The following is a 27,663-nucleotide window of genomic DNA, read 5'->3' as shown; positions in this document are numbered from 1 at the left end:
AATCAGTAGAAACAAGAATAATAGATCAAGAGTTACAGTATTGTAACTTAAGTAATATTTTTGACTAATTTTTCCACTTTAACAGAATTAAATGACAGAATATTTTAACAGACTATCACTGAATTATATGCCATTTCATAAAATCTACTACAAATTATGACATGGAGCCACTTATGAGTCCTGGAGCAGCAGAGCCAAAGTTAGATTAACTCTCTGAGGGTTTTACAGAGCTAGTTAAATACTACAGCATGCTTCTCTACTAAGTTATAAACTGTCATTCATTTAACAAATACTTAATAATTTCATAGGCATATAGTAATCACTTAATAAAGGGTTTGGGATACAGTGAATTAAGTAGACAAAAATCCCCTTAACAAAGCTTGAAGTCCTTCACAGGAGACAGATAATAAAAACGAATATATACAGCTTGGTTTTTATTTTATAGAAATATAAAGTTATATATATATAAATAATATTAAGAAATACAGAAAAAAAGAAGCAGGAAATTAGTATATGGATTTCTAAGGGATGATTTTAATACTGTGATCAGGCTAGGCCTCATAAGAACACGACATTTGACTAAGATCCAAAGGAGGTGACTGTATAGGGCATGCAAACACTGAAAGATCATTCATTATAGTCAGAAGCAACAGCAATGAGAAATAAGATCCTGAAGAAGGAGCACATGACAGTTTGAGGATGCCGAGGAGTTTATGTGGCTTTAGAATAGCAAGTGACAAGCAAGTCAGTAGGAGATATATTCAGAGAAGTAATGGGGACCCGTTATGTAGGGCCTAATAAGGTAGAGTAAGGAGAGAAGAGCACTGGAATAACATAATTTGTCTAAAAGTTTAAAGCAAACTTTTGAAACTGTGTTGAGAACAAACTTTAGGTAAGTTAGGGTAGAATAAGAGAGATCCACTGTTGCAGTAAACCCAGTGAGACATGAGGATGGCAGGGACCGGGGGCTGGTGAGAAGGGGCCCGGTTTAGATGTATTTGGGAGGTAGAAATAAAGGGATTTCTCGACAGTGAGGAATGAAAAAGGAGTCTCCATAGATGGGCTTGTTAGATGGCTACAGAAAGAACAAATTTTGAGGGGAAGACTCAGAGTTGTATTCTGGACATGGTGAGTCTAGGCATTAGACAACCAAGTAGAAAAAGTCCAGCTACAGTTAGAATGACAGCTTATATTCTTTGTGCGATCCCTGCATCAAAGTGGCAAAGACTAGGCATCCAATAAACAACACATACAAGACATGCACACTGTTTGATTTAATCCAGCATATTCATAACAATCAACATCTTCATAAAGCAGAGGTGTTAAGTAAAATCCTTATTATAAAATATATTTGGTTTACACTAACATTTACTTCAAACATTTCAAAGATAAAGAATTATCTCCTGCTTTTATTTCTTATATAATGCTACAGCCCATCTCTTTTTTTTTAAGCCAAATTTTTCTAAGTTACATTTTTTCCTAAAATAATTGTACTATGATTGTTACTAAGCCACAAATAATATTGAATAAAATTTTAAATAGATTATAAGTAGATGGATACCTTGGCTGAACTGTGGACTCATTAACAGCTTGAAGCCTTTCCTGCAAAGAATGAATCTCTGCCTCATGGTTCTCTTCAGTTTCTTTCAATTGCTGCTGCAAAGAGGATACAAGGTTTTCTAACTCTTGAACTTGTCCTTCAAGTTGTTTAATGTTTTCAGTATTTTCCAGAGTAGATAAGATGCTTTTATGACTAACATCTAAGGTAAAGGGAACAGAAGAAAATATACATTTCAGTAAGTCAAAGGACAGAAGAAAATACACATTTCAATACAAATTTCTTAGTGAAAAACCAGAGTCACTTTTTTGTGTATGCATAGAATATTCATTCGTCTTTGAAAAATAATGTTTTCAGTACTAATAACTCAGGTATCAAGTTAAACTCATTTTGACTAATGAAACATGAATATGTAACTCAAGTTCATTTCTTCTGTCTTCAAGGCTGAAGTATCCCTAAATCTACCAATTTTTGTTTTTAAAAATTGAAAACAATTTAGATCACAGATATAAGAGTGGGAAGAGATGGTATCCAAAATGTACATTTTAAGGTTGAGAAAACTGAGACAAGAGAAGGTTAAAGTGAAATGCCCAAGGCACTAAAGGGTCTCAAATTTCAAAATAAAAATGAAACTAATGAGCATTTGGTATAAAAACACATTATGGTATATAATCAAAATTTACCAATGTCTTGCAAATGGGCCATCTGAGTATGGGTTGATAGAAAGTCTGTTTCCTTTTTTAGTAGGTTTTCTTCTGCAAATTCAAGTTTCACATCACCTGTCTGCTGTTTCTGCATCTATTGAAAATAACAGAAGAAAAGCAGTGACATAAATATGTGGTTCGGCGTTGTGAAAACTACATAAAAGCAATTTTACCTTTTAAAAAAATCACCTAAAATTGTGATACCCTAATACAAATATTTTCCCTTCCAAGTTATTCCATGTTCTCTTGTGATATAGTGACTCACACCCCACTCCTTTCATAGCACTGAAATTAAATTAATAAATAATGTTCTTTCTTACCCAGAAGCAAGTTAATTTTTCTTCAAAAAAAGGAGCCACACAGAACTTTGGTATAAAGTTCCTAACAATATTTATAATATGACTTAGGTCTTTGAGATTTCAACTCATAAAGACTAAATTTTATATTATCAATACTTGACAATATACCGGTTACTAATATCTGGATACTAACATACGTATAACCAAGTAACTGATAAGTGTATGCTCTTCTTTAAACAAAAAAGAAGGAAAACAATGAAAACAGATAAACGTCAGCTTAATCCCTTAACTATTAAAATTAGGCAAAGTATGTCAGATGTATATGTGTATTAATTCAGTCATTCCTCAGATGTTTAATAATCAATCTACTATGTGGCCAGCATTGTGGCAAAGGTGAGTAAGAATATAAAATTAGTAAAAATACAGAATTTATCAACTGATCGGGGAAAGAAAATTAAACAATTAGAGAAGCATTAAACTACAAAGTCTGACTAAAAGGCAGTAATAGAAGAAAGACTGATGTAGATCTGAGTAATTATGGAGGAACTCAAATTTGATTTGGGCCTCCATCATTCTGGGCAATGAATGATTAGGAGAGGCTAAAAGGAAGAAAAAGTAAAAGCATTTGTGAAAGAATGCTATAAGTAGTGAAGACAATGACCTTGTTGAGAGGGTTTAATTTGGAAAGGATGGGAGAAATTGCGCCAGATAAATGAGATAGATCTAGATTAAAGAGCACCTTAAAAACTAGGGGAAAGAGTTTGGACTTGCCAGACTAGAAGAACAAAGGTGGGCAACAGGATAAAAGCTATTTCCCACAGGCTCTTACCAAGTCTTCTACCCACTCCTGAAATGGTACCCCTGTATACATTTCAGAAGACTCTGACTCCTACTTCCCAGAGAAAGTAAAGCCCATCAGGTAAATACTTTAGTTTCTAGTTCAACATTTCTACATTGTCACTTAATTCAATCAACAAATAGGTAATAAATAATCCCTTACCATATGGTAAATAAAGCAATGTGCTAAAAAGAGGAAATAAAAACAAAGAGACTTTCTGATTCTGAAGGGTTTAGTGGAGTTTAGTGTAATGGAAGAGGCAGAAGAGTAAACAAATAATTATAATAACATGAAAAGTAGTTCCCATCATCACAGCTACTATAGGGGTGGTGTCCTATGACTCCACTAGGAGAGGATTCTAGAAGTTTGTACCTGCTTCCCTAGGGCTGGCCCCATACTCCTTTTCAAACCTTTATGGGGCTGATTTTTAGCCTTGAGTACAACCATTATGTTGAATCCTGTGAATTCCTCTAGTGAACCATTGAACAAGGGAGTGGTCTTGGGGACTCTCAGCCTATCTACAGCCTGCCTCATTACACAGACATCTAAGGTGCAATTTCACTGATACAGGGAATGAAAGAATCATGAGCTGTCCTGGTCTTGTTGCTCTCCTTTTTCTTCCACATCAACTATCAATCCCTTAGGTTCTTCCTTAAAGTATCTTATGAATCATCCCTTCTTCTTTCCTACCTCCCACTGCCACCAGATTAATCTCCCTAAAAGTTCAACCTCATGATGCCTAGCACTACAATCATGAATTTCCAACAGCTTTTCCATGTCTAGAAGATAAGTCCCACCTAGCATTCAAACTCTGGTACAGTATATAGACTCCATTACTCTCTGAGCAATGTATATTAAAAATATGTTACACCTAGACCTCTAAGACTTTGACCATATCACCTTTTCCCCCCCTGGTGTTTCCGTTCCAATTTAAGTCCCACCTACCCCAAGAAATCTTCCTTAGTTATCTGCATCTATACTTATGTACTTATTTGCTTAATTCCAAAAGTACTTCTTTAAAATAATTAAATGTTGCCTTGGATAACTATTTTACATACAGTTACACATACACCATATTTCTTCGAATTAGTTTATGAAGTCCATCAATTTATAAACTGCTTCCACCTAGTGACTACTTACATTATATTAGTACAACTTGGCATATAATTAGCAAATAAAATTTACTGGCTGGATAGTTGAACGGGAAAAAGGCATACATCTTTCATTTCTTTTGTACTCCCTTCAGAGTAGACTGCAGTTTGATGGAAGGTCAGCGGCTAGGGGAAAGAACTGTCTGGGATAATATGATTGCCAAGTTTCTGGATGAATATCATTCTTCAAAACTGAGAAGGGAGGAGAAGCTGGTTTAAGAGGAAAAAAGTAATAAATTCAAATTTCAATGTTGATTATTAGATGTATGACTCTACAGCTCAGGAGTAAGGACTGCCTAGAGATCAGGAAAGCACAGATGTGGATGAGGGCAGCTCATAGCATAATTAGAGGATCAAGTACAGATTCTTGGTGACTATAAATGGGTGGGCAAAACCCATAATAAAGCTTAAAAAGCCACGGGAAGAAAATATTCTAAGAAAACAGCAAGTTGTACAAAATCAAAAAATGACAATTAAAATGAAAACTAGTTCAAGATACACTAAGCATATGTTTATACTTAACAGCTGCAAAATAGAATGACTCTAATCCTAGGCGACAGAACTATTCTGGGTACCAAACGGTTTTTCTTATTATTTATTTTCTGTAATTGTTTCCCAATTTAAAAAAGCTTATTTTAAATATGTCTCAACATTTAAAAAAGCAAAAGACTTCATATAAAATTGATAAACTAAAAGAATTAACAACACTGGGGCTGGTTCTTCCATATAACAACACAGGGTGAAGCTGAGCAGCCTCTGCCCCCTTTTGATGAAGTCTGTTGTCTTCAGGTTTCACTTTCCCAGCTTTCATTTGGCTTTCTTCATTTTTTTTTTTTTTAAATGAGCAAAGCTCACATAGGTATTTAGCTGTATGATCTCTGACATATAACTCTTCTTCCTCTTGATAACAAAAGATAATGAATCCTTAAATGGAATAAATCCATAATAAGCCCAAAAGAGACCGAGAGAGAGAGCAACAGAGAAGAGGTGGGAGAAGACTGATTAAGCAGGGTGAAGGGAGAAGCAGCCTAAAGCACACTTGAAGGGAACCACAGTCACAGGAGATATTTAACTTGCCCAGCAGGACTCCAGAAAGGCCCCAGGTGCAGAGAGAGATCAGTGTAGGAAGGAAGTGGATCAGAAATCAAATATATTGATCTTCAATTAATCATAGTATAACCCTTTCTCCTGACCCAGCTAGTCTCAAAAGAAACCAAAAGAGGTGACTGAGAAGTAAGGAAGCAAGTGTGGGTGTTTGTGTTTGGGAGTAGCTGCCCACACTCTAGCACTGAGGAAGAAGAGAGGTGTGTGTCTCATCAAATCAAACTGTCCTGAACAGAAAGATAATATCAATATCACTGTGGTTATTGGTTTACTGTAATCCCCCCTACACTATTTAATAGTTTCAACTATGTATTACCATAAGGACAAGCAATATATTTTTAAAAGAAAGAAAAAGAAATGTAGAGTTAAAGAAGGGTTTTTATCTAGCCACCTACCATCCTACATGTTTATCAAAAGAATACTGGGATAGGTTTACAGGTTTTAAGAAAGGCTGGATCAGGATGTACTTTAATTGCACAGAAAAAGGAAGAGAGGGAGGAAAGTTCTTTTTACTTTCTGGATAAAACAGAGAGTGAAAAAGAGGGAGAGGAAGAGAAAGAGGAAAAAGAAAGAGAATTTTAGCTAAAGTATTCCTCATAAGCAACAAAATTTTTAGAGTCTATCGATCTTTCAAATCGGCCTAAATATTTTAATATAAAACATCAAAAAGTACCCCAAACAAGCAAATAGAGATCTTTCTGGATTTTTTTTCCTACAACATGAAAATTACAACACTATGTTTGCTAATATGTTGTTACATTACATTTATGATACAGTTAATAAATTACATTATGCCACCTATACTCTCTTACCTAGTTTTCTATGCATTTTTAAGACAACTGCTTCAAAGAAATATGACATATATAAAACCATGTGAAATTAATTACCTATGTTCTAAATAACTAATTACTATTTTTCTCTAAAACTAACTCACCCCTTTAAAAAATGTTATATGTAAAATTAAATGCAACCATTTCACCAAGTTTACAATTTTATATTTCATATATATGTTAACTTTATCATGATTTCAAAAACTCTCTATAGGGTCAAAGAATATCCAAATTGCAGAAATTCCTTCAGCATACTGATATTATAAATATACGTCAATTTTCATGTTTACTTATTTTTGAAATTCTTGGTTGATGAAGCAGCTTACAAAACAGCAGATAATAAATGCAAACATTTGAATACATTTTTCACTCCACATACCTTACTTAATCGTGACTGAAGTACCAAGAGTTTGTTGTATTCTTCTGTTACTTTGTTGAGAAGAGTTTGCATATTTTCTTGACACTCTAAACGATAAACAATTATAATCATTTCACTCCACAGTAAAAGTCTGCTTCTTTCAATGAGTACTATTCATCTATTCATAACTTTAGAATATTACCTGCTAAAAGTAAAACTCCTATGTATAGTAACAAATAATTAAAATCTCATTAATATGAAACACTTGCTACAAAGATAACTCAACAATTTCATATTAAAATATGTTAATTTCTTTTGGCATTCATTAATTTGTACATACTTTGTTCATTATTCATACAATGGACAGGAGGAGGAAATATTTCGTCTTTACTTCTGAAGGAATATCAAAAATTTGAGGTAGGAGTTCCCGTAGTGGCGCAGTGGTTAACAAATCCGACAAGTAACCATGAGGTTGCGGGTTCGGTCCCTGCCCTTGCTCAGTGGGTTAACGATCCGGCGTTGCCCTGAGCTGTGGTGTAGGTTGCAGATGCGGCTCGGATCCTGCGTTGCTGTGGCTCTGGCATAGGCCAGTGGCTGCAGCTCCGATTCGACCCCTAGCCTGGGAACCTCCATATGCCGTGGGAGCAGCCCAAGAAATAGCAAAAAGACAAAAAAAAAAAAAATTGAGGTAGCAATTTGTAGAAATAAACTAATGTAAGATTCCTGTTGAGAAAGATATTTGAGGAGTTCCCGTCATGGTACAGTGGAAACGAATCCGACTAGGAACCATGAGGTTGCAGGTTCGATACCTGGCCTTGCTCAGTGGGTTAAGGATCTGGCATTGCCATGAGCTGTGTGGTGTAGGTAGCAGATGTGGCTTGGATCCTGTGTTGCTGTGGCTGTGGCGTAGGCCAGCAGCTGTAGCTCCGATTGGAACTCTAGGCTGGGAACCTCCAAATGCCACGGTGCAGTCCTGAAAAGCAAGAAAAAAAAAAAAAAGATATTTGGCATTCTCTCTGTGGCACAGTGGCTTAAGGATTCAGCATTGCTGTAGCTGTGGCATAGGTCGCATCTGTGGATTTGATTCCTGGCCCAGGAACTTCCTCATGCCACAGGTGCAGCCAAAAAAAAAAAGAAAGATTGAATGCCTCCTTTTATTTCTCTCTCTTTTTTTTTGCCACCCATGGCACGCAAAATTTCCCAGTCTAGGGATCAAACTCGAGCCACAGCAGTGACAACACCAGATCCTTAACTGCTAGGCCACCAGATAACTCCTTGAATGCCTTCCTATTCTTTTCTTTTTTTTTTTTTTTAAATAAGACCTTAACATAAACTTAATAAATAAGGTAAGTTTTAAAGGTTTGGACTATGGTATAGAATTAAGAATTATAATGATGAAAAAGATGGAAGAAGAGGAATGGAAGATAGACAAGAAAACTTGGAGACAATTTTGGTTTTCTTTATATCACAATTTTTATTGCATTATAAAAATAAATATAAGATTTCATGAACCTGAAAAAACAATATACTAAGATAAACTCACCTTAGATACGTGACTAAGTTGTGAATTAAACGTAAAAGTTTATAATTAATTCTTTTAAGAAAATTAAATATTCTGTTCAATAATATAATAAAGCCTTTATTACCTTGAACTTCATATCTATAATCTCGAAATTCTAGCTCTTGATTTTCAGAAGTAGGAATACCAGATATCTCTTTCTCTTCACATGTTAAAGCAGGAGTATAATGTTCACCAGGGATATTGCAAAAAGACTGTTGACAATAAAATTAGGTATTTTATGGGATTACATTTTTGATTTCTGCCTCTAAAGGTCATTAAACATTATTTTCCTATATGCAGAAGACAGTCTAATTGGCATGGAAAAATCAGTAAGAAAACATTCTTCCATATACCAAACCAATCTGCAAAAGATATAACCAAGTCTAAATCTTTCTCTCTCCATATACAGAATATCAACCATTTCTTACACCAGGAAAATACTGATAGTCTTCATTATCTATAAGATATATCAAATGCAGCTATCAAAACTAGGAATTTTTCTGCTTCTAATAATGAACAGATCTCATACCACTTTCAAGCGTGGATTCTATTCTGAATGTTATCTCTATAATGTCAATTACCCTTGAAAAAACCCAAACATGAGGATAGCAGTTCAAAAATGATGACTAGGAAGTTCCCGTTGTGGCGCAGCAGAAATGAATCTGACTAGTATCGGTAAAGATGAGGGCTTGATCCCTCGCTTTGCTCAGTGGGTCAAGGATCCAGCGTTGCTATGAGCTGTGGTATAGGCTGCAGATGCAGTTTGGATCCAACATTGCTGTGGCTGTGGTGTAGGCCAGCAGCTGTAGCTCCAATTCTACTCCTAGCCTGGGAACTTCTATATGCTGTGAGTGAGGCCCTAAAAAAAGCAAAAAAAAGCAAAAAAAAAAGACTAGAAAGTAGTCTATAAATCCATTGAAAATACATGAAATAGATCATATTCACATTCTTTTCTATAACATAAGAGAATATTATGTGGTTTATACATATAAGAATACTAAAACTATATGACACATTATTCTGGTTTTTCTTCTAACAGACAATTCTGTCATCACTTATAAAAACAACATATGCCCCATAATCATTTGATAAGCTAAGTTTCACCTTTGCCTCTCATGCAACTGGAAATAACGACTTCTAGACTTGAAAACCAAATTGTTTACTGTTGCTATTCCTTGAGACCTGAATAAAAGTTCACTATACTGTCTACTAATAACTGAGGTCATGAAGTTTTCATAGTCCCTTTTTAGTTTTATAGACTAGTAGTAGTATAGCAGTTTTATAGACTACTTTCTAGACATCTTTTTTTTTCCACAGACCCTAAGGTGGAATTTTATCATAAACTGATAAACTGATTCAGGTTGGTGGAAACCTGAATGATCACTCAATTTACAGATGAAACAACAGACCCAGAAAGATGAAGTAATTAGTCCATGGAAACATCAATGACTAGTGACAAAACCAGGTTTCATAATGAACTCAGGGGACCTCTCTATTACAACCTGATTCATATTTCAACTTGAGATCAGGAGTCAGGTAAAGACATTAATGGGAGAAAAGAAAATATAAAGTCAGCTTATAAATGTACTGCTGTGACTTGGGTCCCCTTTCCATATTTACTATCAACAATGTATATGAAAGGACAATGCCTGAACCCTTCAAGAGATGTGGAAGCTGAATGAATAATAGCCTTCAGTATGGTTATTTCTCATTTTTTTGTGTGTTTTGTTTTTTGAACTATTCTATAGGTAATCAGAATCAGTAAGGCAGCTTTACTTTCCCAATGTTACCCTCCTCCCTCTTCAAATTACAAATACACAGGGTGGGACAGAGACATGGGACAAGCCTAAGCATATATTTTAATTTCTGAACTATTTCAAATACGCAGAAAAATTGTTTATTTATTACCTAGCTATAAGAAACAGTAGTATTTTATCACATTATATCCATATTCTTAAAAAGAAAGTGAAATTACATACACATTTGAAGCTTTCTGCATTAAGTACTGCTTACCTATTTCATTCACTTCTCTCTGCCCAGAGGTGATTACTCTAACACACGTTTTTTTTTTTCTTTTGAGATTTATTGATATTAGTACACACATCAAATACTGCTACATGGTGTTCAATTGTATGGATATATCATAATTTGTTTATTCATTTGCCTATAGATGGAAATAGCTATTTCTAATTTTTAACTTAACATAGACCCTCTTGCAGTGAACATACCTGGTTGTGCACATGTGAGCCTATGTAGAAATAAATTCCTGGGCTACTTATCAGTTTGCTTCTAAAGGAAGTACACTCCCACCGGTAGTGCAGAAGAGCTCCTATTTCTCCCAATCTTCACAAATATAATTCTACTAGGTATAATTTGTGTTTTTAGATTTTGGCAAACTGAAGTGTGCAACCTTATCTCACTAGTCTGTGCAGCTAAGTCATCAAATTCACTCAACCACCAAAGTGGACAGGGGTAGGAAACAGATCTGCATAAGGCTCTATTTTTGTTTTTAATTAGGCATACCTTTTGTGTATTCTACTGCTGAGATAATTTACTTAAGTTTCTTTTGTTTCGAACTGATTATCAGGAAAATATTTAAATGCTAATTTTAAACTTAAAAACTCAGGAATATTTTCTAAATACATTTCTGAGGTAAGATAGTAGGGAAAAACTAATCTGGATGATGCTGTTTATCAAATCAGTAGTAACTTAATATTTAGCACTTCTTGTCTAAAAGTACTTTTTATCTGATACCATACCTGTGTAAAATGAGAACACTCATCAGACACTGCCTTGTGAAGTTTTCCAATAAGCATTTGCAAAGGCTTCACTTCATCACCTAGCAGAATAGATATTGAATTAGTATGTTCAATTTACATACTTAAAAACTATTTTCAGAAGTTCTATCATGGCTCAGCAGAAATGAATCTGACTAGTATCCATGAGGACCCAGGTTCAATCCCTGGCCTCGCTCAGTGGGTTATGGATCTGGCATTGCCTGAGCTGTGGTGTAGGCCAGCGGCTGCAGCTCCAACTCAACCCCTAGACTGGGAACCTCCATATGCCTCAGGAGTAGCCCTAAAAAGAAAAGAAAAGGAAAAAAACACTATTTTCATATTAAACCTATGTCAACTGAAAGCACCTGGCAGTAAGCATAGTAAGATTAGTTTTTTGTTGTTGTTGTTTTTTTTTTTTTTTTTTTTTTTAAGGGCTGCACCTACAGCATATGGAAGTTGCTGGGCTAGGGGTTGAATCAGAGCTGCAGCTGCCAGTCTACAGCACAGCCACAGCAACTCAGGATCTGAGCAGCGCCTGCATCCTACACCACAGCTCATAGCAATGCTGGATCCTTTAACTCACTTAGGCCAGGGATCAAACCCGCATTCTTGTGGCTTCTAGTCGGGTTCTGAACTTGCTGAACCATTGACGGAAACTCCCAGTAAGATTAGTTTTAAATTCTTTCTTTTTCAAAGTTAATTTTTACTGCTCAATGTTAATTGTCTCAGATAATTTATAGAATCCTCAATTTATATCCCACAAAATGGCACAAAGCAGTGACTTCCAAGTTTTTTACTACATTCCAATATAAGAAATATATCATACAACTTATTATATACATATATCCATATAAAACTGAAATAAAAATTTTTATAAAGCATTATTCACTCTTTATGTTATGTACTCCAATGTTTTCTGTTCTATTATTTACTAAAAAAAAAAAAAAAAAAAGAGCTGGTCATTACTCACTAAACTGAGCTCATCAGCCCTTAATTAATTTGTAGTTTGAAAAACACTGGACAGATTCAATCTGACGAGGATACCAATACCAGCAATGCATACTTAAAATCTTATTCAATTCAAACCCAAGCAATTCCTGAAGTGAAAAGTATGGTATTCCTATTTAAGCCACACTTTATAAATTCTACTCTGTTCAACAAAACAATTCCAAACTTGTTAACCACCACCACCACCCCAAAGGTAGATTGTCAAAAGCAGAGGCCTAGAGGTACCTTGAACAGAGGAAGTCTAATTAACTGAGTAATTAAATAATTATTAAAGATAAAAGTTAACAGAGTTCTCTTGTGGCACAGTGAGTTAAGGATCCAGTGTTCTCATAGCAGTGATTTGGGTCACTGCTGTGGCATAGGTTTGATCCCTAGTCTGGGAACATCTACATGCTAAGGATATGGCCCCAGAAAAAATAAAAAGGACAAAAGTTAATTGCAATTCGTCTTCCACGTAAGGTTCCTTAAATGTTGCTGTTTCCCACAGTGCCATCTTAGTCTTCTGGCTCACTCTTCAGTCTCCCAGGGCATCACATTCCTGTCTCTGGCCTCAAATGTTCTGTTGGATTATAAACCTTTTCCTTGAGCATAAACTTCTCTTTCGTTTCAGCCTTCTATTTTCAACTACCTACCAGACATCCCTTTTTCAAAGTCAGCAGGTATTTTTAGCTCGACTTTCCAAACTGAATTTATTATTTTTCCCACAAATTTGCTCCTTATCCTCTTCACAACTGGAGTTACCCTCGATCCAATTATTCAAACTGGAAACTTAGAGATCATTCTCAATTCCCTCCTCTTTTACTACTAACTGCAGACTACAGCCTACAACACTTTCTTCTCCATTCCCAATGACACTTTAACTTAACATCTCATTGCTAACAGAATTATTGTAAAAGCTGCTTACCTGGTCTTTCCATCATCTACTGCCTCCCCCAATTTGTCCCAATGGTGTCATCTTAAAATAAAAATCTTACTATGCTATTCTATTTAAAATCCCTCAGTATGACAGAACATTGTAAATCAAGTATAACTTAAAAAAATTTTTTAAATAAAATCCTGCAGTAGGTCTTATCACCAGTATCATAAAGAATTAAACATGCTTGAGTTAGCATATATGAAAGTTTTTCCGATCAGGCTCCTGCCAATCTTTTTGGCTTTATTCCCCACTACTTTTTCACATACCTTGGATTCTCAATTCTCCAAAATGGATGCGGTCTCTCACACCTCAACTTTTAAGACTCAAGAGCTTTCCCTAAAATTCCAACCTCCCTACTCCTGCCTCACTCTCCTAGGAAATATTAGTCTTTTCTCCTATCTCCTGCCATTCTTTCTGTTCATTCTCCTATCACAGAAATGTTCCAACTGCTTTCTAAGAATTAATTTCATATTGCTTTTGCACAGGATTGTTGACTTCCTGAGGAAAGATAATTCAGTGATTTTAGATTTCTCAAGTACTTAAATGAATATCCAATGATTACACAATAAAAATGAGTCCAGGACTGGAATATTCAGTCATATTTCTCCATGGGATCTAAGTCAAGAATAGAATCATGGAGTGCTGGGTTCTAAGTGATACTTGTTTCATAGTACTTATAATTTTGTTAGAAACCACTTACTTGTTTCTTGCGGTTTTATATTCTGTAGCTCTAGTTGGTGTATTTCCTGAAGTTCCTTTATCTTTTCCTCTTGAGCAGAAATAAGCTCCTGTTTAAGACTGCAAAGAGCTTTATCTTTTTCATTTTCCATATATTCACGAACCTGATCCACATGAGTTGAATAAACCAGAGAGAGGCATATACGTTGAGCTTCCATCTGCAGCCTTAAATCATTCTTAAAGTGAATTAATATATAGGTTAGAAACTTTTTAAATGGTAAATCAAATAATTTAACTTTTTTTCACATACACTGATACAAGGGGAAAAAGTTTAATTTTTTTTCCTCACTTATTCTGTTGCACTGACCTACCTATTTTTTTCAAGGAAAATAGCACAATATTTTTGTTACTTCAACGTCACGGTAAATTCTGGTATCTAGTATAGTTAGGACAGCCTATTTAATTTTTATTTAAAAATAATGTTTTAAATATAGAGAAATTCAAAGAATAAGGCAGTAAGTCCTTATATATGCACACCCCGAATAACAAATTTTTTTTTTCATTTCTCTCCTCCCTACACATATTTTTGATTTAGAAAAAAAGATAAAATTTAATCTACTATGTTCCCATTCCTCCTTCCCCAGAGGCCAACATTATCATATACTGGCTGCAGGTCCAGTTTACTTTTTATACTCTCACTTCTCAATGCATCTATAAGAAATGCATTACATTTTGTGTTTGTAAGAATTTAAATAAATGGTGCAAGATGGTATTTATTTTGCACACTGCTCTTCTCATTCAATATGCTTGAGATCTATGTAAATACAGATTAATTTAACTGTGATATTATATACATGAATATATCAGAATTTATCCATTTCCTTTTGAAGATCAACTTGATTTCTAATTTTTTGATACTTAAAAAAAATGCTGCAATAAATTCTTATACCTGTGCCCTTGTACAAATATGCTAGTATTTCTCTAATGTAGTGGTTCTCAAATTTTAGCACACATCAGCATCACCTGGCATGCTTATTATATTAAAACAGACTGATGGGCCTATATGCCAGAGCTTCTGGTTCAGGAGATCTGGTGTGGGCCCCAGAATTTGAATTTCAACCTGCTTCCAAGTGATGACGAACTGATAGGAAGCACTCTGAGTACCACCTAGAAATGTAAATGCTGGGTCACAGATAACATACACTAATTGTAATGGATTTTAACAAATTTTAAAAACATAACTGTACCAATTTATACTGATATTTAACAGTGTAGGTGAATACCCATGTCTTCACATTCTCATCACACTTTTTATTGTAAAACTTAACTCCAATGTGATAGGTATAAAGTGCTATGATACTGTTATATCAACTTATAATGTTGAAAGTAGCTTTTTATGTTTATTAGCCAATGACTCAGTCCCAAGAGAATAAGTGTTTTTTTGTGATCTCAGCATTATCTCTATGCATATTTAGATTGCTTTTAGGTGTCACTGCTCAGTTTCTTCCTGAGCTTTCCTCCACACACATCACTCCTCCCCCCATCACTAAGGGGGTTTGTCTTGGTCATGATGAGTGGGTGGTGATAGCTTACAGCTTTACTTCTCTCTACTTTAGGTAAGTTAATGTCAAGGAGATGGTATCTGAATGTCATTGAAAATCTCTTCAGTTAGAAAAACTAAAATTCTTACTGAGAAAATTTGACAGCTTTGACTTTAGGTCCTCTCCCAATAAGGCTACTTAAAAAAATTTAAATGATCTCTAGCATTTGGGGAGTGATTAAATAAAATCATATTTCAAAATCATGACTTTGAAAACAATTTCAGATATTTAACAGAGTATTAACAGTTATGATATTTGAACTTCTTTAAATCTACTTAGGTTTTTCAAATGTAAAATAACCTTACATTTGATAAAAGATCATAAATGTGAGTATACTTATTAGAAGTAAAAAGAAAAAACTTTTCAATGGCTTCCTATTGTTCTTAGAATAAAATCTCAGCTTCTTATAGTCTGTAAGGCTCTCCAAGATCTGGTCCCTTCTTTTTTCTTCAAACTCTTTCTTCCACTTTCTCACAAACTAAACACGCCTTTATTCTGTTCCTCAAATTCATCTTTTGTTGTCATGATTGCTCTAATTTACATGTGGTAGCCTCCTCCCTGGCATTCTGATGGCAGTTCAAATGTCATTTCCTCCAAGAGACCTTTCCTGACCACCCTATTTAATGCTGCCACCACCCCAACCACCATGCTGTATTGTGTCTCATTTTCCTTATAAATCATAGCTATTTCTTAATTATGCTCCTTGTTTCCTCACCTACTGCCTGCTTCTATCACTCTAATATATGCTCTTTGAGAGCAGGAACCTTATTTCTCTTGTTCACCACTGTACTCCTCAATCTGGCAAGAGATTCAATAAATATGCGAAGAAATACATAAAGCTCTAGTTAGCGCTGTTATAAAAGATACTCGGTGGAATTTTCCTGTTACTTCTAATTTCAGTATCTAGCATATATAAATTATCAGGAGAGATCTATTATTACCGATTATATGCATTCTTTAACTGTATTTAGAATTAATACTTTTTTCCCCTTTCAGGTATGACAAGACTCTAAGAAAATTCTATAGACAAATTAAATAGAGATTTCCTTGGAAACTTGAAAACTCCAATATGAAGAGTTCAAAACCAATCTTTGGGATTGTAACAAAATATTACAAAAATAACTTTTCTACAGCAGACTCTCAACAAAGTTATTTAAACTCTGGTCTTTCCAAAGAAAATGTGTTCTAAATTCTATTTCCTGAGCAGAATAATACAGATTAAAATAAAAGCAACAATGTTTTTAAAAAAAGATAAAAGAAATGATAAATTACAGACCTAAATGAGAATTACACTACAGGGTTTATTTTCATTCTCTTGTAAGAAGGTTAATTTGTGTTTTATGACAATGGAAACTTTTAGTATGAAATGTATAATTTAGCATACACACCTAAGTAAACATACCTGTTGTGATTTAAGTATACTGAGCTCCTGCTGAAGTTTATCATTTTCATTTAATTCAGTTGTCCCAAGGGATGATTCATCTGTCATTGATGGCAAGTGATCAAAAAACCATTCTTGCTTACTTTCTTTTCCGAGAGTCATATTTTCAAAAGGAATTTTATCTTCTTCTATTATTTTTGATTCTTCACCAAACTCTTTATTTATATTAGGAGCTGACCCTCCAGAATCCCTGCTTATCAAGACTCCATCTTTCAAAGGGCTTAAACAGACATCACATATATTTACATTTTCCGTTTTATTATTGTTAATTATGATTTCCAGCTCTCTACATCTAAGTAAAACTTGCTCTTTCTCTTGCTTTAAAGATTCAACTTCTTCTCTTAGAAAACCAATCTCACCATGTTTCTGTTTTAATTGTTCAGAAAGATCAGACAGCCTCTCTGACAGTTCTAACTTTTCTCTCTTGGTTACCTCAAGTTTTTCCATAAGTTCAGTTGTATCTTTCTCAACAACCTCACCAATTTCCAATGGTTCTGCTATAAAAGTTTTGTCATCGTCAAAGACTGAACTTTTCATTTTCACTACAGTTGGGTTCATTCTTTGCAAATGATGAAGTTCTTCACTAAGTGCTTTAAGCTTACTTTTATACTCTACTTCTTGTTTATTTTTACTGTCTTCTAAATCAGTTTTTACCTTGAGAAGGCAAGCATAATCCTCCTGTAATTCTTGATAGTTAACCTCAAAATTTTTTTCAGCAAATGAAAAAGTATTCCTTTGCTTTTCAATCTCTTCAGTTAGCTGAATACATTGTTTTTTGAGGTCTTCATTTTCCTCTCTAAGTATTTTCATTTCTTTCTGCAAGCTACAGTCTTTGGCTTTGGACTGAATGGAGTCTATAAAAATTAATCTCTCTTCTTGGTTAACTGGAGTATATATTTTCAACATGTCTTCAAGGGCTTTCTTTTCATCTTTAAGAATGTTATTCTCTGTTTCAAGTTGTATAAATTTTTTTTGAAGGTCATCCTCTTTTTCCTTCATTTGTTTCTCCAATAATTCAGTTTTAAGTTGTAATTCTTGAACTTCTTGTTCAAGTGTACCCTTTTCCTTTTCTTCTTGTCTGAGTATTTCAATTTCTTTTTGAAGTTGATTGATTTGAAGAGTCATTTCTTCTGATTTTGAATTCACAAGGGACTGCTGTAAATCTTTCAGCTGTGAAATCTCCAGAATTAATTGATTCTGCTTAGTTATCAAACTGTCTTTTTCGAATTGCATGGTTTCTATCTTTTGACTCATTTCATTCTGTAAGCTATCTATCTGCTGCTTATAGTGAATGCCTAAGTTATCTTTAAGTTTTTCAATATTTATTCGATGCTCAATTTCCAAATCTTCCTTCAGCTTGGAAAGTTCTTCTTCGTGACTAAACAGAAGCTGTGTTCTCAGCCTCTCTAGCTCAGCCTCTTGTGATTCAGCCATTCTGTCTAATACAGCATTCTTTTCTCTTTCTAACATTTCAAGTTTTATTTTATAATTTGTAACTTCTGCTTCGTGTTTTAATTCTAGTTCCTTCCTGGTTTCAGATGCAGAAACAATCTCAGCTTTCAAATCTTCCACTGTACTAAGGGACTTGTGTGCTTCACTGAGTTTACTTTCTTGTTCAGCTATTGTCTGTCTAGCCCTCTGAATCTGGTCCCTTGAAAAGCTCAACTCTTCAAAAAGGTCTTCAAGCTGTCTCTGTAGAGCAGACTTCTCTCCTGAAATTACTGCTAGTTCTTCCCTGAGTTTTTCCTTTTGAGAGTTAGTATCTTGCAATTTTATATTCAGTTCATTTATTGCCATATTCATTAACTTTATTTGGTCTTCATTAACTGTAACATTTGGATATGATCTTAACGCATTTTCCACTTCTCCCTTATGTCGTGTTTTAAGTTCATCTATCTGTGACATGTGCTGTTTTATTAACTCTTGTTTCATTTGCACTATCTGCTGCCCATACATCTCATCCAGCTCTGCCCGGAGTTGTTCTAACTTTCTTTGTGTTTCTTGTTCCATTCTTTGTAGGACATCAGTTTCAAATTGACTATCTTTATGATTTTTCTTCTGAAGTTCTTCAACTGTCCCCATTAATTGTTTTATTTCCTCAGAACACTGTCTTTCCTTTTGCTTGGAATTAGTCAGCTCTAATTTTGTATTTTTTATCTCTTGGTTCTTTTGTACAACCTGTTCTTGTAATTCTTCCAGTAATTTATCAGTAGCTGTTACTTTATCTTTTAGCTCAAGAGTTTTTTTTTCTTCTTCTTTTATTTTTGTATTTAATTCTTCAATGATGGCCTCCTTTTCCTGTATTTCTTTACATGAATTTTCTGCTTTTTTATCCTGTTCCTTTAGAAAGAAAAAATGAAAACATAAAAATGGCATTTTTTAGTTCCTGGTTGCTTCTATCACTTAACCCCATTAACTGCCAAAAGACTGATAGAAGACTACTTTTACATTATCCTACAAAAAGTAACTGCTGAGCCTGCCCCTTACTTTTTCTCAAGTCAATGAGACACAGGACTTGTGTAACCAACACTACTTATAAGCAAATATTTCAGCTGTTTTGCTTTCTTGGGAGGAAGAAATTTGCTATGATTAAATTTTTAAGTAAAATATTCGATTGGGTTAAAATGTTCCTAAATCATTGTTTTTCATCTTTCTCATTGATCAACATTATAAGTATTCAGTATTTGCTATAGCTAGAGTATTATGTGCTTTCTACAGTGCCAGATGACAGTCCCAAAAATAAATCAAAGTTTCTTCCCATATGGTATTTTAGTGACCTAAATATTTGGTGAGCAAGTGCTGTATAAAAAGAGTATAATAAAAACAGGTTCCTACAGGTCAGCCTTAACTTCACTCTTAGGCCTAACTGAGTCAGAAATTTAGGGATATGCCATGCTTAAGTGGCTGAATTGCAAGTGACATGCAAGACCACTACAACATTAATGGCATATCAGTTTTATCCTAGACTTTTAGTTTAAACAGAAATTTGAAAACAAGACAGATATTTTTTCCCCAGTTCTCAATCGGGACACTATTTTGGAATTGTAGATAAGCATAAACCCAGAACACATGCCAACAAATAGCTATAATCACTATCATTCAAGAAGTGTTAACACATATGGGAGTTGAGCAGAAGCCCTGGAAACAAAGCTTTATCTCTGTTACTTAGTTGCCTGAGTAATTAAGGGCTGTAGTCTAAAGGGCAAAAAAAAAAAAAAAAAAAAAAAAAAAGTTGAATCCACAGAAGAGAATATAAATAAGTTATTAAAGTCACTTTCAGGAGACACAAGTCCCAGGCCAAGAGGACTTAAAGGCACTTCAAATGACTATATTAACATGTTTTTGAAAAAGAAATGTCAAAGCCGGAGTTCCCGTCGTGGCGCAGTGGTTAAAGAATCCGACTAGGAACCATGAGGTTGCGGGTTCAGTCCCTGCCCTTGCTCAGTGGGTTAACGATCCGGCGTTGCCGTGAGCTGTGGTGTTAGGTTGCAGACGCGGCTCGGATCCCATGTTGCTGTGGCTCTGGTGTAGGCCGGTGGCTACAGCTCCAATTAGACCCCTAGCGTGGGAACCTCCATATGCCGCAGGAGCGGCCCAAGAGATAGCAAAAAAAAAGACAAAAAGAATGTCAAAGCCTAGGAAAAACGAAAGCCTTCCCTCAGAGGGCAATATTGGGAGTACCCATTTAAGTACAGTTCAAGAAGGAGAATCAAGGTACTCTGGGAATTCCAATCCCTCTGGGAAAGCCATGCCTAATGTAGAAAGCAAGGTAGGGGGCTGGTGCAAAGAGAATTTAAGAATTTTAATCCAAAGGGATGACCATTCCTACTAGAAGATGGATATAGGAGGTTATTATCAGTGCCTAAAACCACTGAACATTTAATTCTTCTAACATTCCTCTATCTCATGATCACTATGCAATTGTTATTATTTGGCTTTTCAAGTTCATTTGTCCATGAAAAGAAAGTAAAATCCAATAAATCTGAAGTATACAGGTTCCTGTGATAATTACTTTTCATTTTAAATTAATAATCTTAATTCAAGGTTTAACATTAGCCTCTTGAACTTGGAAAATCTGAGTTCACCTCTGAGATAGCTCAAGTTTCAGCTGATGGAAAATAAAAACAAAATCAGGTGTTCCTGCTGTAGTGCAATAGGACCAGGGGCATCTCTGGAGCACTGGGATTCAACTTCAATTCCCAGCCCAACATGGTAGATTAAGCATCTGGCATTGCTGAAGCTGTGGTATAGCAACTGCAGCTTGAATCCGATTCCTGACCTGGGAACTCCATATGCCATGGGGAGGCCAAAAAAGAAAAAACAAAAATCAGACTTCTGAAGCTACAAGTCAAATGCCAGATTCTACCTTATGTAAATTAACCAAATCAATCTTTGCTATTTGTGCAGCCTCTTGAGAAAAATCGTATCAGCTTTTGTCCTGGTGTCACATATCCCATCAATGCTACCTTAAGTTATTACCAAGTGCTGAGCCTTCTGAATTTAATTTCTGGACTACAATATGACATTTAAATCAGTTTAATATCTTTAAATCTTGATGTTTTCACCTGTAAAATAAAGATAATATTATTTTCTCTCTCTCACAGAACATGCTTGAATCTAAAATTAAATAAATAGGAGTTCCTGTCATTGCACAGTGGAAACGAATCTGACTAGGAACCATGAGCCTACTGGTTCGATCCCTAGCCTCACTCAGTGGGTTAAGGATCTGGCATTGCCGTAAGCTGTGGTGTAGGTCACAGACGAGGCTCAGATCCTGAGTTGATGTGGCTCTGGCCTAGGCTGGTGACTATAGCTCCTATTTGACCCCTAGCCTGGGAACCTTCATATGCCATGGGTGCAGCCCTAAAAAGCAAAAAAAAAAAAATTACATTAAATATATTAATGTATTAATTCTTATTGTGTTATATACACATATAACATTTATATACGAGAAAAAATCTGTAAGGCACTTGGAGTGTATAAGAAAATAAAATCAGTTCATGGCAGTCAACTTCAGTTAAACTTCAAACTTAACAGTAATTAGTCTTGAAAATGTTGTTGTTATAAAATCTGTAATACTTATATTTCCTGGGTTTTCATGGGGGCAAACCCTCAAATAACAATATCAATTCAAAACTGTCCAACACCTGATATTATTGCAAACAACAGATCTTTATTCAATTATTAAATAATACAAATTCTTAGTTCATTTTTCTTAGTACCATTTATTTTAAAGTACATGGTTTTAAACCACTTAACATTGTGCCACAAAAAGACAGCTCTGTGGTTAAGGATATAATCCCTCTAGTTTTTGGAAGCAGACCTGAGAGAGTAGGGAATAATATAGTTTCTGCCTATGACTGCTGGACCATATGAAGTTCAGGTTATTAGGACAATAAGAATCAACCTGGAACAGTTAATGCACTTGCACAGGGACCAAGACACTTTCAACCATCATCATAATGCCCTAGACCCTCAGCTGCTCTAATGGAACCACTACTGAGGGGGATTCACTCAAAAAGAAAAAAAGGAAATAATATGTATGTAATGAAAAGGGGACTGAAAAGAAAAGTAATCTTGCTAACATTCAAATTAACAAAGGTTATTCCTCCTATGAAAATGAGTATCTTGAATTTTATTTTTGCGTTTTAGGGCCGCATCCACGGCATATGGAGCTCGTCAGGCTAGGGGTCAAATCGGAGCTATAGCTGCCGGCCTATACCACAGCCACAGCAACGTGGGATCCGAGCTGAGTCTGCAACTTACACAACAGCTCACGGAAAAGCTGGATCCTTAACCCACTGAGCAAGGCCAGGGATCTAACCTGCAACCTCATGGTTCCTAGTCAGATTCATTTCTGCTGAGCTGTCATGGGAACTTCCCCCCTCCTTCTTTTAATAATTTGAATTTTAAATAATCTCAAATTATATCATGTACTGAATATAATAAATACAATAAAAGTCTAACTACCAAACTCTTCTGAGGCCTAGGTTGCCTTTCTACTCTTATCTCTTGGAAAGACTCACTTTCAAAGACCTGTTTTCTAAACTATTTTTTGATTCCTATATACATTTTTAACATGTTTCAGCCTGGATTTTCATGCGCATGCCTCCCTGTTTAAAAGTCCTCCCCATCTTATCTTTTTTTTTAATCTTACTTACTTATTTATTTATTTATTTATTATTTTTTTTGGCTTTTTGCTATTTCTTGGGCCACTCCCGTGGCATATGGAGGTTCCCAGGCTAGGGGTCGAATCGGAGCTGTAGCCACTGGCCTACACCAGAGCCACAGCAACATGGGATCCGAGCCGCGTCTGCAACCTAACACCACAGCTCACGGCAACGCCGGATCCTTAACCCACTGAGCAAGGGCAGGGACCGAACCCGCAACCTCATGGTTCCCAGTCGGATTCTTTAACCACTGCGCCATCACGGGAACTCCCTCCCCATCTGAGTAGCTGCTATGTGCCATATATTACACCAACTGCAGAGAAAACAAAATACAATTAAAAGGGGATTGTTCCAATTTACAGCCTTACCTCAAATATCACCTCTGTTAAAGTCTACTCTGATTCACTTCCCTTATGAAGCCAGACCTATTCAGAACTTTCAACACACTTTTGACCCTTATTTAGCCTTGTTTTGTGGTGTCTTGGGTACATGCCGTACTAAACCAGGAGTTCCAATGAAGAAAAAAGCACATTTAAGCATCACTATCTCTTGCAAAAGCCTGATGCAAAACAAGTGGTCTGTAAACATCTACATAATGATTTTTAAATTACTTTGGTTGTAAAGCATGCCCATTTTGTAATTTTAATATCTTAAAATTGTGTGTTTCCTATCTTCCTAAGAAACAGTCTTTGGAATCAGACTATCTAGATCTGAAATCTAGCTCTACCAATTTATTACCTGAATACCTAGGCAATTTACTTTATCATGCTTTGCTTTGTTGTCCTCATATGTAAAATAGGGGTGATAGTGGTATCTACGAACATCTCCACTGTGTGGTATCACACAATATGGCAGCTGTGATGATTCAATGAGTTAATATGTGTAAGATGCTTTGAATATTGCCTAGTATCAAGTAAACAAAAATAAATGCTAGCTAATATATTCAAACAACGGTGTTGTCTTGGTAATTTCTCAACATACTGTAGAGAACCTCCTAAGCTTATAAAAGGAACTATGTTATATGTTCAGTACAGATTTCATATATGCAAATGAGTCTACTTGCTTAAATTTATTTAGAACCCCCAATCAATACTCACATTTTCAGAAGTGCGCAGAGTGGTAAAAAATTTGAGGTGTTAGACACGCATGATTCCATGACATAAGTCTAAGCAAGCACACTCTTTTTGTTTCAGCTCTCAATATGGAAAGAACAAGGATGGAGATGGTGAGGACTAAGACGGTTGAGGGCAATGCAGTGCAGTGCAAGAGATTCTGGTTCTGGACGAGTTGAATGGGGTTTGAAGATTATAGAAACTGTGGGGGGGTGGCCCGGAGAAGACATTTAATTCTTTTAATCCTCATTTTCTCTTGTGATAATTAAACAAAATATAATCTACCAGGATAAGTTGTTCTTAGGATTTAAGATTACGATCTATATGTTGGTATGTGTGTTTATGTATGTGTATATATATCCCCTTGGAGCATTATTTGCTAAGTAAGTCTTCCAGGCAACTTTATGATACATAACTACCACGAATAAAGAGAATCTGTATTATCTTCTAATTAAATTTCATTTTGCGATAAAAATATTTTCAGGATTTCAAAATCTTGGCTAAAATGAGTAGAAACACCTTTAGAAGAAAAGTAAAAAAAAGAACAGACATTCTCATTATAAATGTAGATCCCCTTTAGAACTCAGTTTAACAAAGGCTATCACTTTCAGGGAACTCAGTAATGAGTATTATCTTAAAACCTATTACTGTACGATTCCCAATTGCCTTTGAAAAAAATTATTTAACATACTTACAGAACTTTCTTAACTATGAAATTCTGTGATGTGTACAACAAAAGCACTTGCACAAAAAACTTAAAATTAAAAAATTATTGTAAAGCTGCAGTGTGTTGGCTGACTTCCTTAAAATAAACATACCATTTCATATGCTTTAATTTTCTCTTGCAAGAAACTAATTTGCATTTTGAAGTCTTCTTTCTTTTTGTGATAATCTTCTAATAGATGGTCTTGTTCTTCCAGCTGTTGCTGATGAGTGAGGATCTGCTGTTTGGCTTGTAGTAAATCTGCAGCTGTGCTACTATGAGTGCTATTTCTCAGAGTTTCACTAGCCTGTAACTTGAAAACAGAAAGAAACCCCAAAGCATTAAATTCTTGAGTGACTGCACAAAGAAACAGGATGTCTTGGGGGTATTACTCAGCTCACAGTTGTCCTCTGGGAACTGTGCTGGATTCCCAGGCTTGAGACCTCAGCAAACACACTGCCATGGCTGATTGGATAACTGTGAGTACATTGTCTAAGCTGATAAATTCCCCCCTTTTGCTTAAGCTATCTAAAATTATTTTCTGTTACTTGCGAGCAGAAATCTTAATACAATTAGATTTCTATAGCTCTAATTAAAGGTAAGGGGATTATATTCAATCTAATTACCATTTTAGAACCTACCTGAAGTAAAATCATACCAGAGTTGACAAAGGTTGGATATAACTACAAGTTAATTTCTGCAAAAAAAAAAATCCACCTTATCAGATGTATAAAATTTTTCAGGATTTTAAAATACAGATGAAAGGGAGTTACCATAGTGGCTCAGCGGAAACAAACCTGACTAGGATCCATGAGGATGCAGGTTTGATCCCTGGCCTCGCTCAGTTGGTTAAGGATCCAGGGTTGCCCTGAGCTGTGGTATAGGTCTCAGACACAGCTCAGATCTGGCATTGCTGTGGCTGTGGTGTAGACCAGCGGCTACAGCTCCGATTTGACCCCTAGCTTGGGAACCTCCATATGCTGTGGGTGCAACCCTAAAAAATACGAAAATAAAAATAAAAAATAAAATAAAATACAGATGAGGAAGGAGTACAAATAAAAGGACAGCAAGAGAAGTTCCCACTGTAGCAAGTGGCTTTTCAACAAATTTCCATTTGTTCTGGAAAGTACAGAAGAAATTCATTACTAAAACTTTAATAAATCTGTTCTACTAGAAATACTTACATGCTGGAATTGAATCTGTAATTTTTGACTTTGTTCTGTCAACTCTAAAAATTCTCTCATTGTCTCATCCTTTTCTCTTCTTGCTTGTTGTAAATTAGCAGTGAGCTGGGTTATGATGCCATCTCTTTGTTTAATGGCAGCTTCAAATTCTTGCAACTAAAAGACATCAGTGAAATTAAAAGTGCTGGACTCAATTTTTTAAACAAAATTAAATATTAATGAAGATAATTTCTTCAAACAAGATATTCAAAGTGTGTTGGCAGAATTTTTATAAGCAATCTTTCTTTAACTGAAAGCTATTATGAGAATTATCTTTATTTCTAAATCAACTTTTTAAAAATTATCTGAATTAGGAAAGAAAATATATTAGGTCTGACATATCCATATATCTATTTCTAGAAGGACAAGTGCCTTTACATTTAGGGATTCTCCAATCTGTAGGCATTGCCATCATAGACATGTTTAAGCCTTACTTGTTTCTAAAGAAGATGAAACTGAAATATATTTTGTCATCCTCATCAATGTCCTATTTTACCTTGTTTTCATAACTGACAGCTTTCATTTTAACCTCAAGATATTACTTGCAAAGATTCACTGATATTTTTAATTAGTTTAAATCATGACATACTGATGTGTTTTACACCATAATTTTCTCTCAGGCTGATTACAAGAATATCTATCCCACTGAAGTTATTTCAACCTAGTTATCTTAAAAATTTAAAAAGTTAAAGGGAAAAATCCATTATTATATTAGCCCTGTTAATGGACTCTAAGTTTTAAATGACGTTGCTTATGGTAATGTAAAAGGATAAATGTTTATGAGATGACTTGAAGTAATCATTTTAAAAACCTATCTTTAAAGAATGTACAAATACTGTCATTCAAACTTTCTATTTTTGTTTTGTAACAAGCCAAAGCCAGAGAAGGTAAACACACCTGCTGCAGTCCTTCTGTCCCGTAAGTAGCCCTCATTTCTTCTAGTTCTCTGTTTAGCTCTTCAATCTCATGTTGTTTCCCAGCCAATTCATTTTCCAGCATCTCTAGGTGGGGCTGACTGTACTGTGCTCCATGTTCAGAATAAGAATCATCAATACCAAATTCTTCTTCCTAAACCAACCCATGTTTTTAATAATCAGTATCAGCAACATTCCCTCAGGAAGAGGGATACAAAAACTGAATCTCATAGCAAAGACCACTTTAAAATATTACCTAGGAGTTTGCTGGTATGACAACTTACTTTGTTGTTGTTATATATACCTCAAGAGCAAAAACAATATATCTGCAAATTCTGTTACAATTGAGTTTTATAACAAAGGGTAGATAACTGCTTTGTTTTATATTAAAAACATTTAGAAACCACACATAGAAAGAGAGACATGCAGGAAAAAGCTTTGTTAGTAAGCCAAATGTTTTTAAATAGAATATAACATTAGTATCATGAGTAGTTTTTAAATACTGTACCCTTAATAAATTTGTAGGCTTTCCTGTTCTCACCACAAAACTGCAACCATTTACCTGCATAAAAACAATTTCCTGAAATATTATGCTTTTTAGATAGAACATTATTTAGAGCTAACAACTATATTTGTGCTAACTGTATTCATGCTTTTTTTTTTATGCCAAAGGAAATGGCTTCATTGGCAAAAACAAATACAGTGATTAAATTTAAA

The 27,663-nt window shown here is 35.0% G+C and overlaps 1 protein-coding gene across 1 annotated transcript in view; it reads right to left on the bottom strand.

The window, feature by feature from the left end:
* AKAP9 (A-kinase anchoring protein 9) overlaps positions 1-27,663 on the bottom strand; it is a 150,684-nt gene that overhangs the window by 86,560 nt on the left and 36,461 nt on the right. Inside the window, 11 exon segments of the mRNA XM_047754061.1 lie at positions 1,562-1,760; positions 2,242-2,356; positions 6,864-6,949; positions 8,489-8,615; positions 11,163-11,242; positions 13,805-14,018; positions 16,786-19,164; positions 24,925-25,122; positions 25,994-26,149; positions 26,930-27,100; positions 27,455-27,508. Coding sequence (XP_047610017.1) covers positions 1,562-1,760; positions 2,242-2,356; positions 6,864-6,949; positions 8,489-8,615; positions 11,163-11,242; positions 13,805-14,018; positions 16,786-19,164; positions 24,925-25,122; positions 25,994-26,149; positions 26,930-27,100; positions 27,455-27,508 — 3,779 coding nt within the window.

Source organism: Phacochoerus africanus, chromosome 11 (assembly GCF_016906955.1).
Source record: "Phacochoerus africanus isolate WHEZ1 chromosome 11, ROS_Pafr_v1, whole genome shotgun sequence".
NCBI classification, from domain to species: domain Eukaryota; kingdom Metazoa; phylum Chordata; class Mammalia; order Artiodactyla; family Suidae; genus Phacochoerus; species Phacochoerus africanus.
Note: the sequence above shows the minus strand (reverse complement) of the source record. Positions and strands in the feature narration are given on the sequence as shown.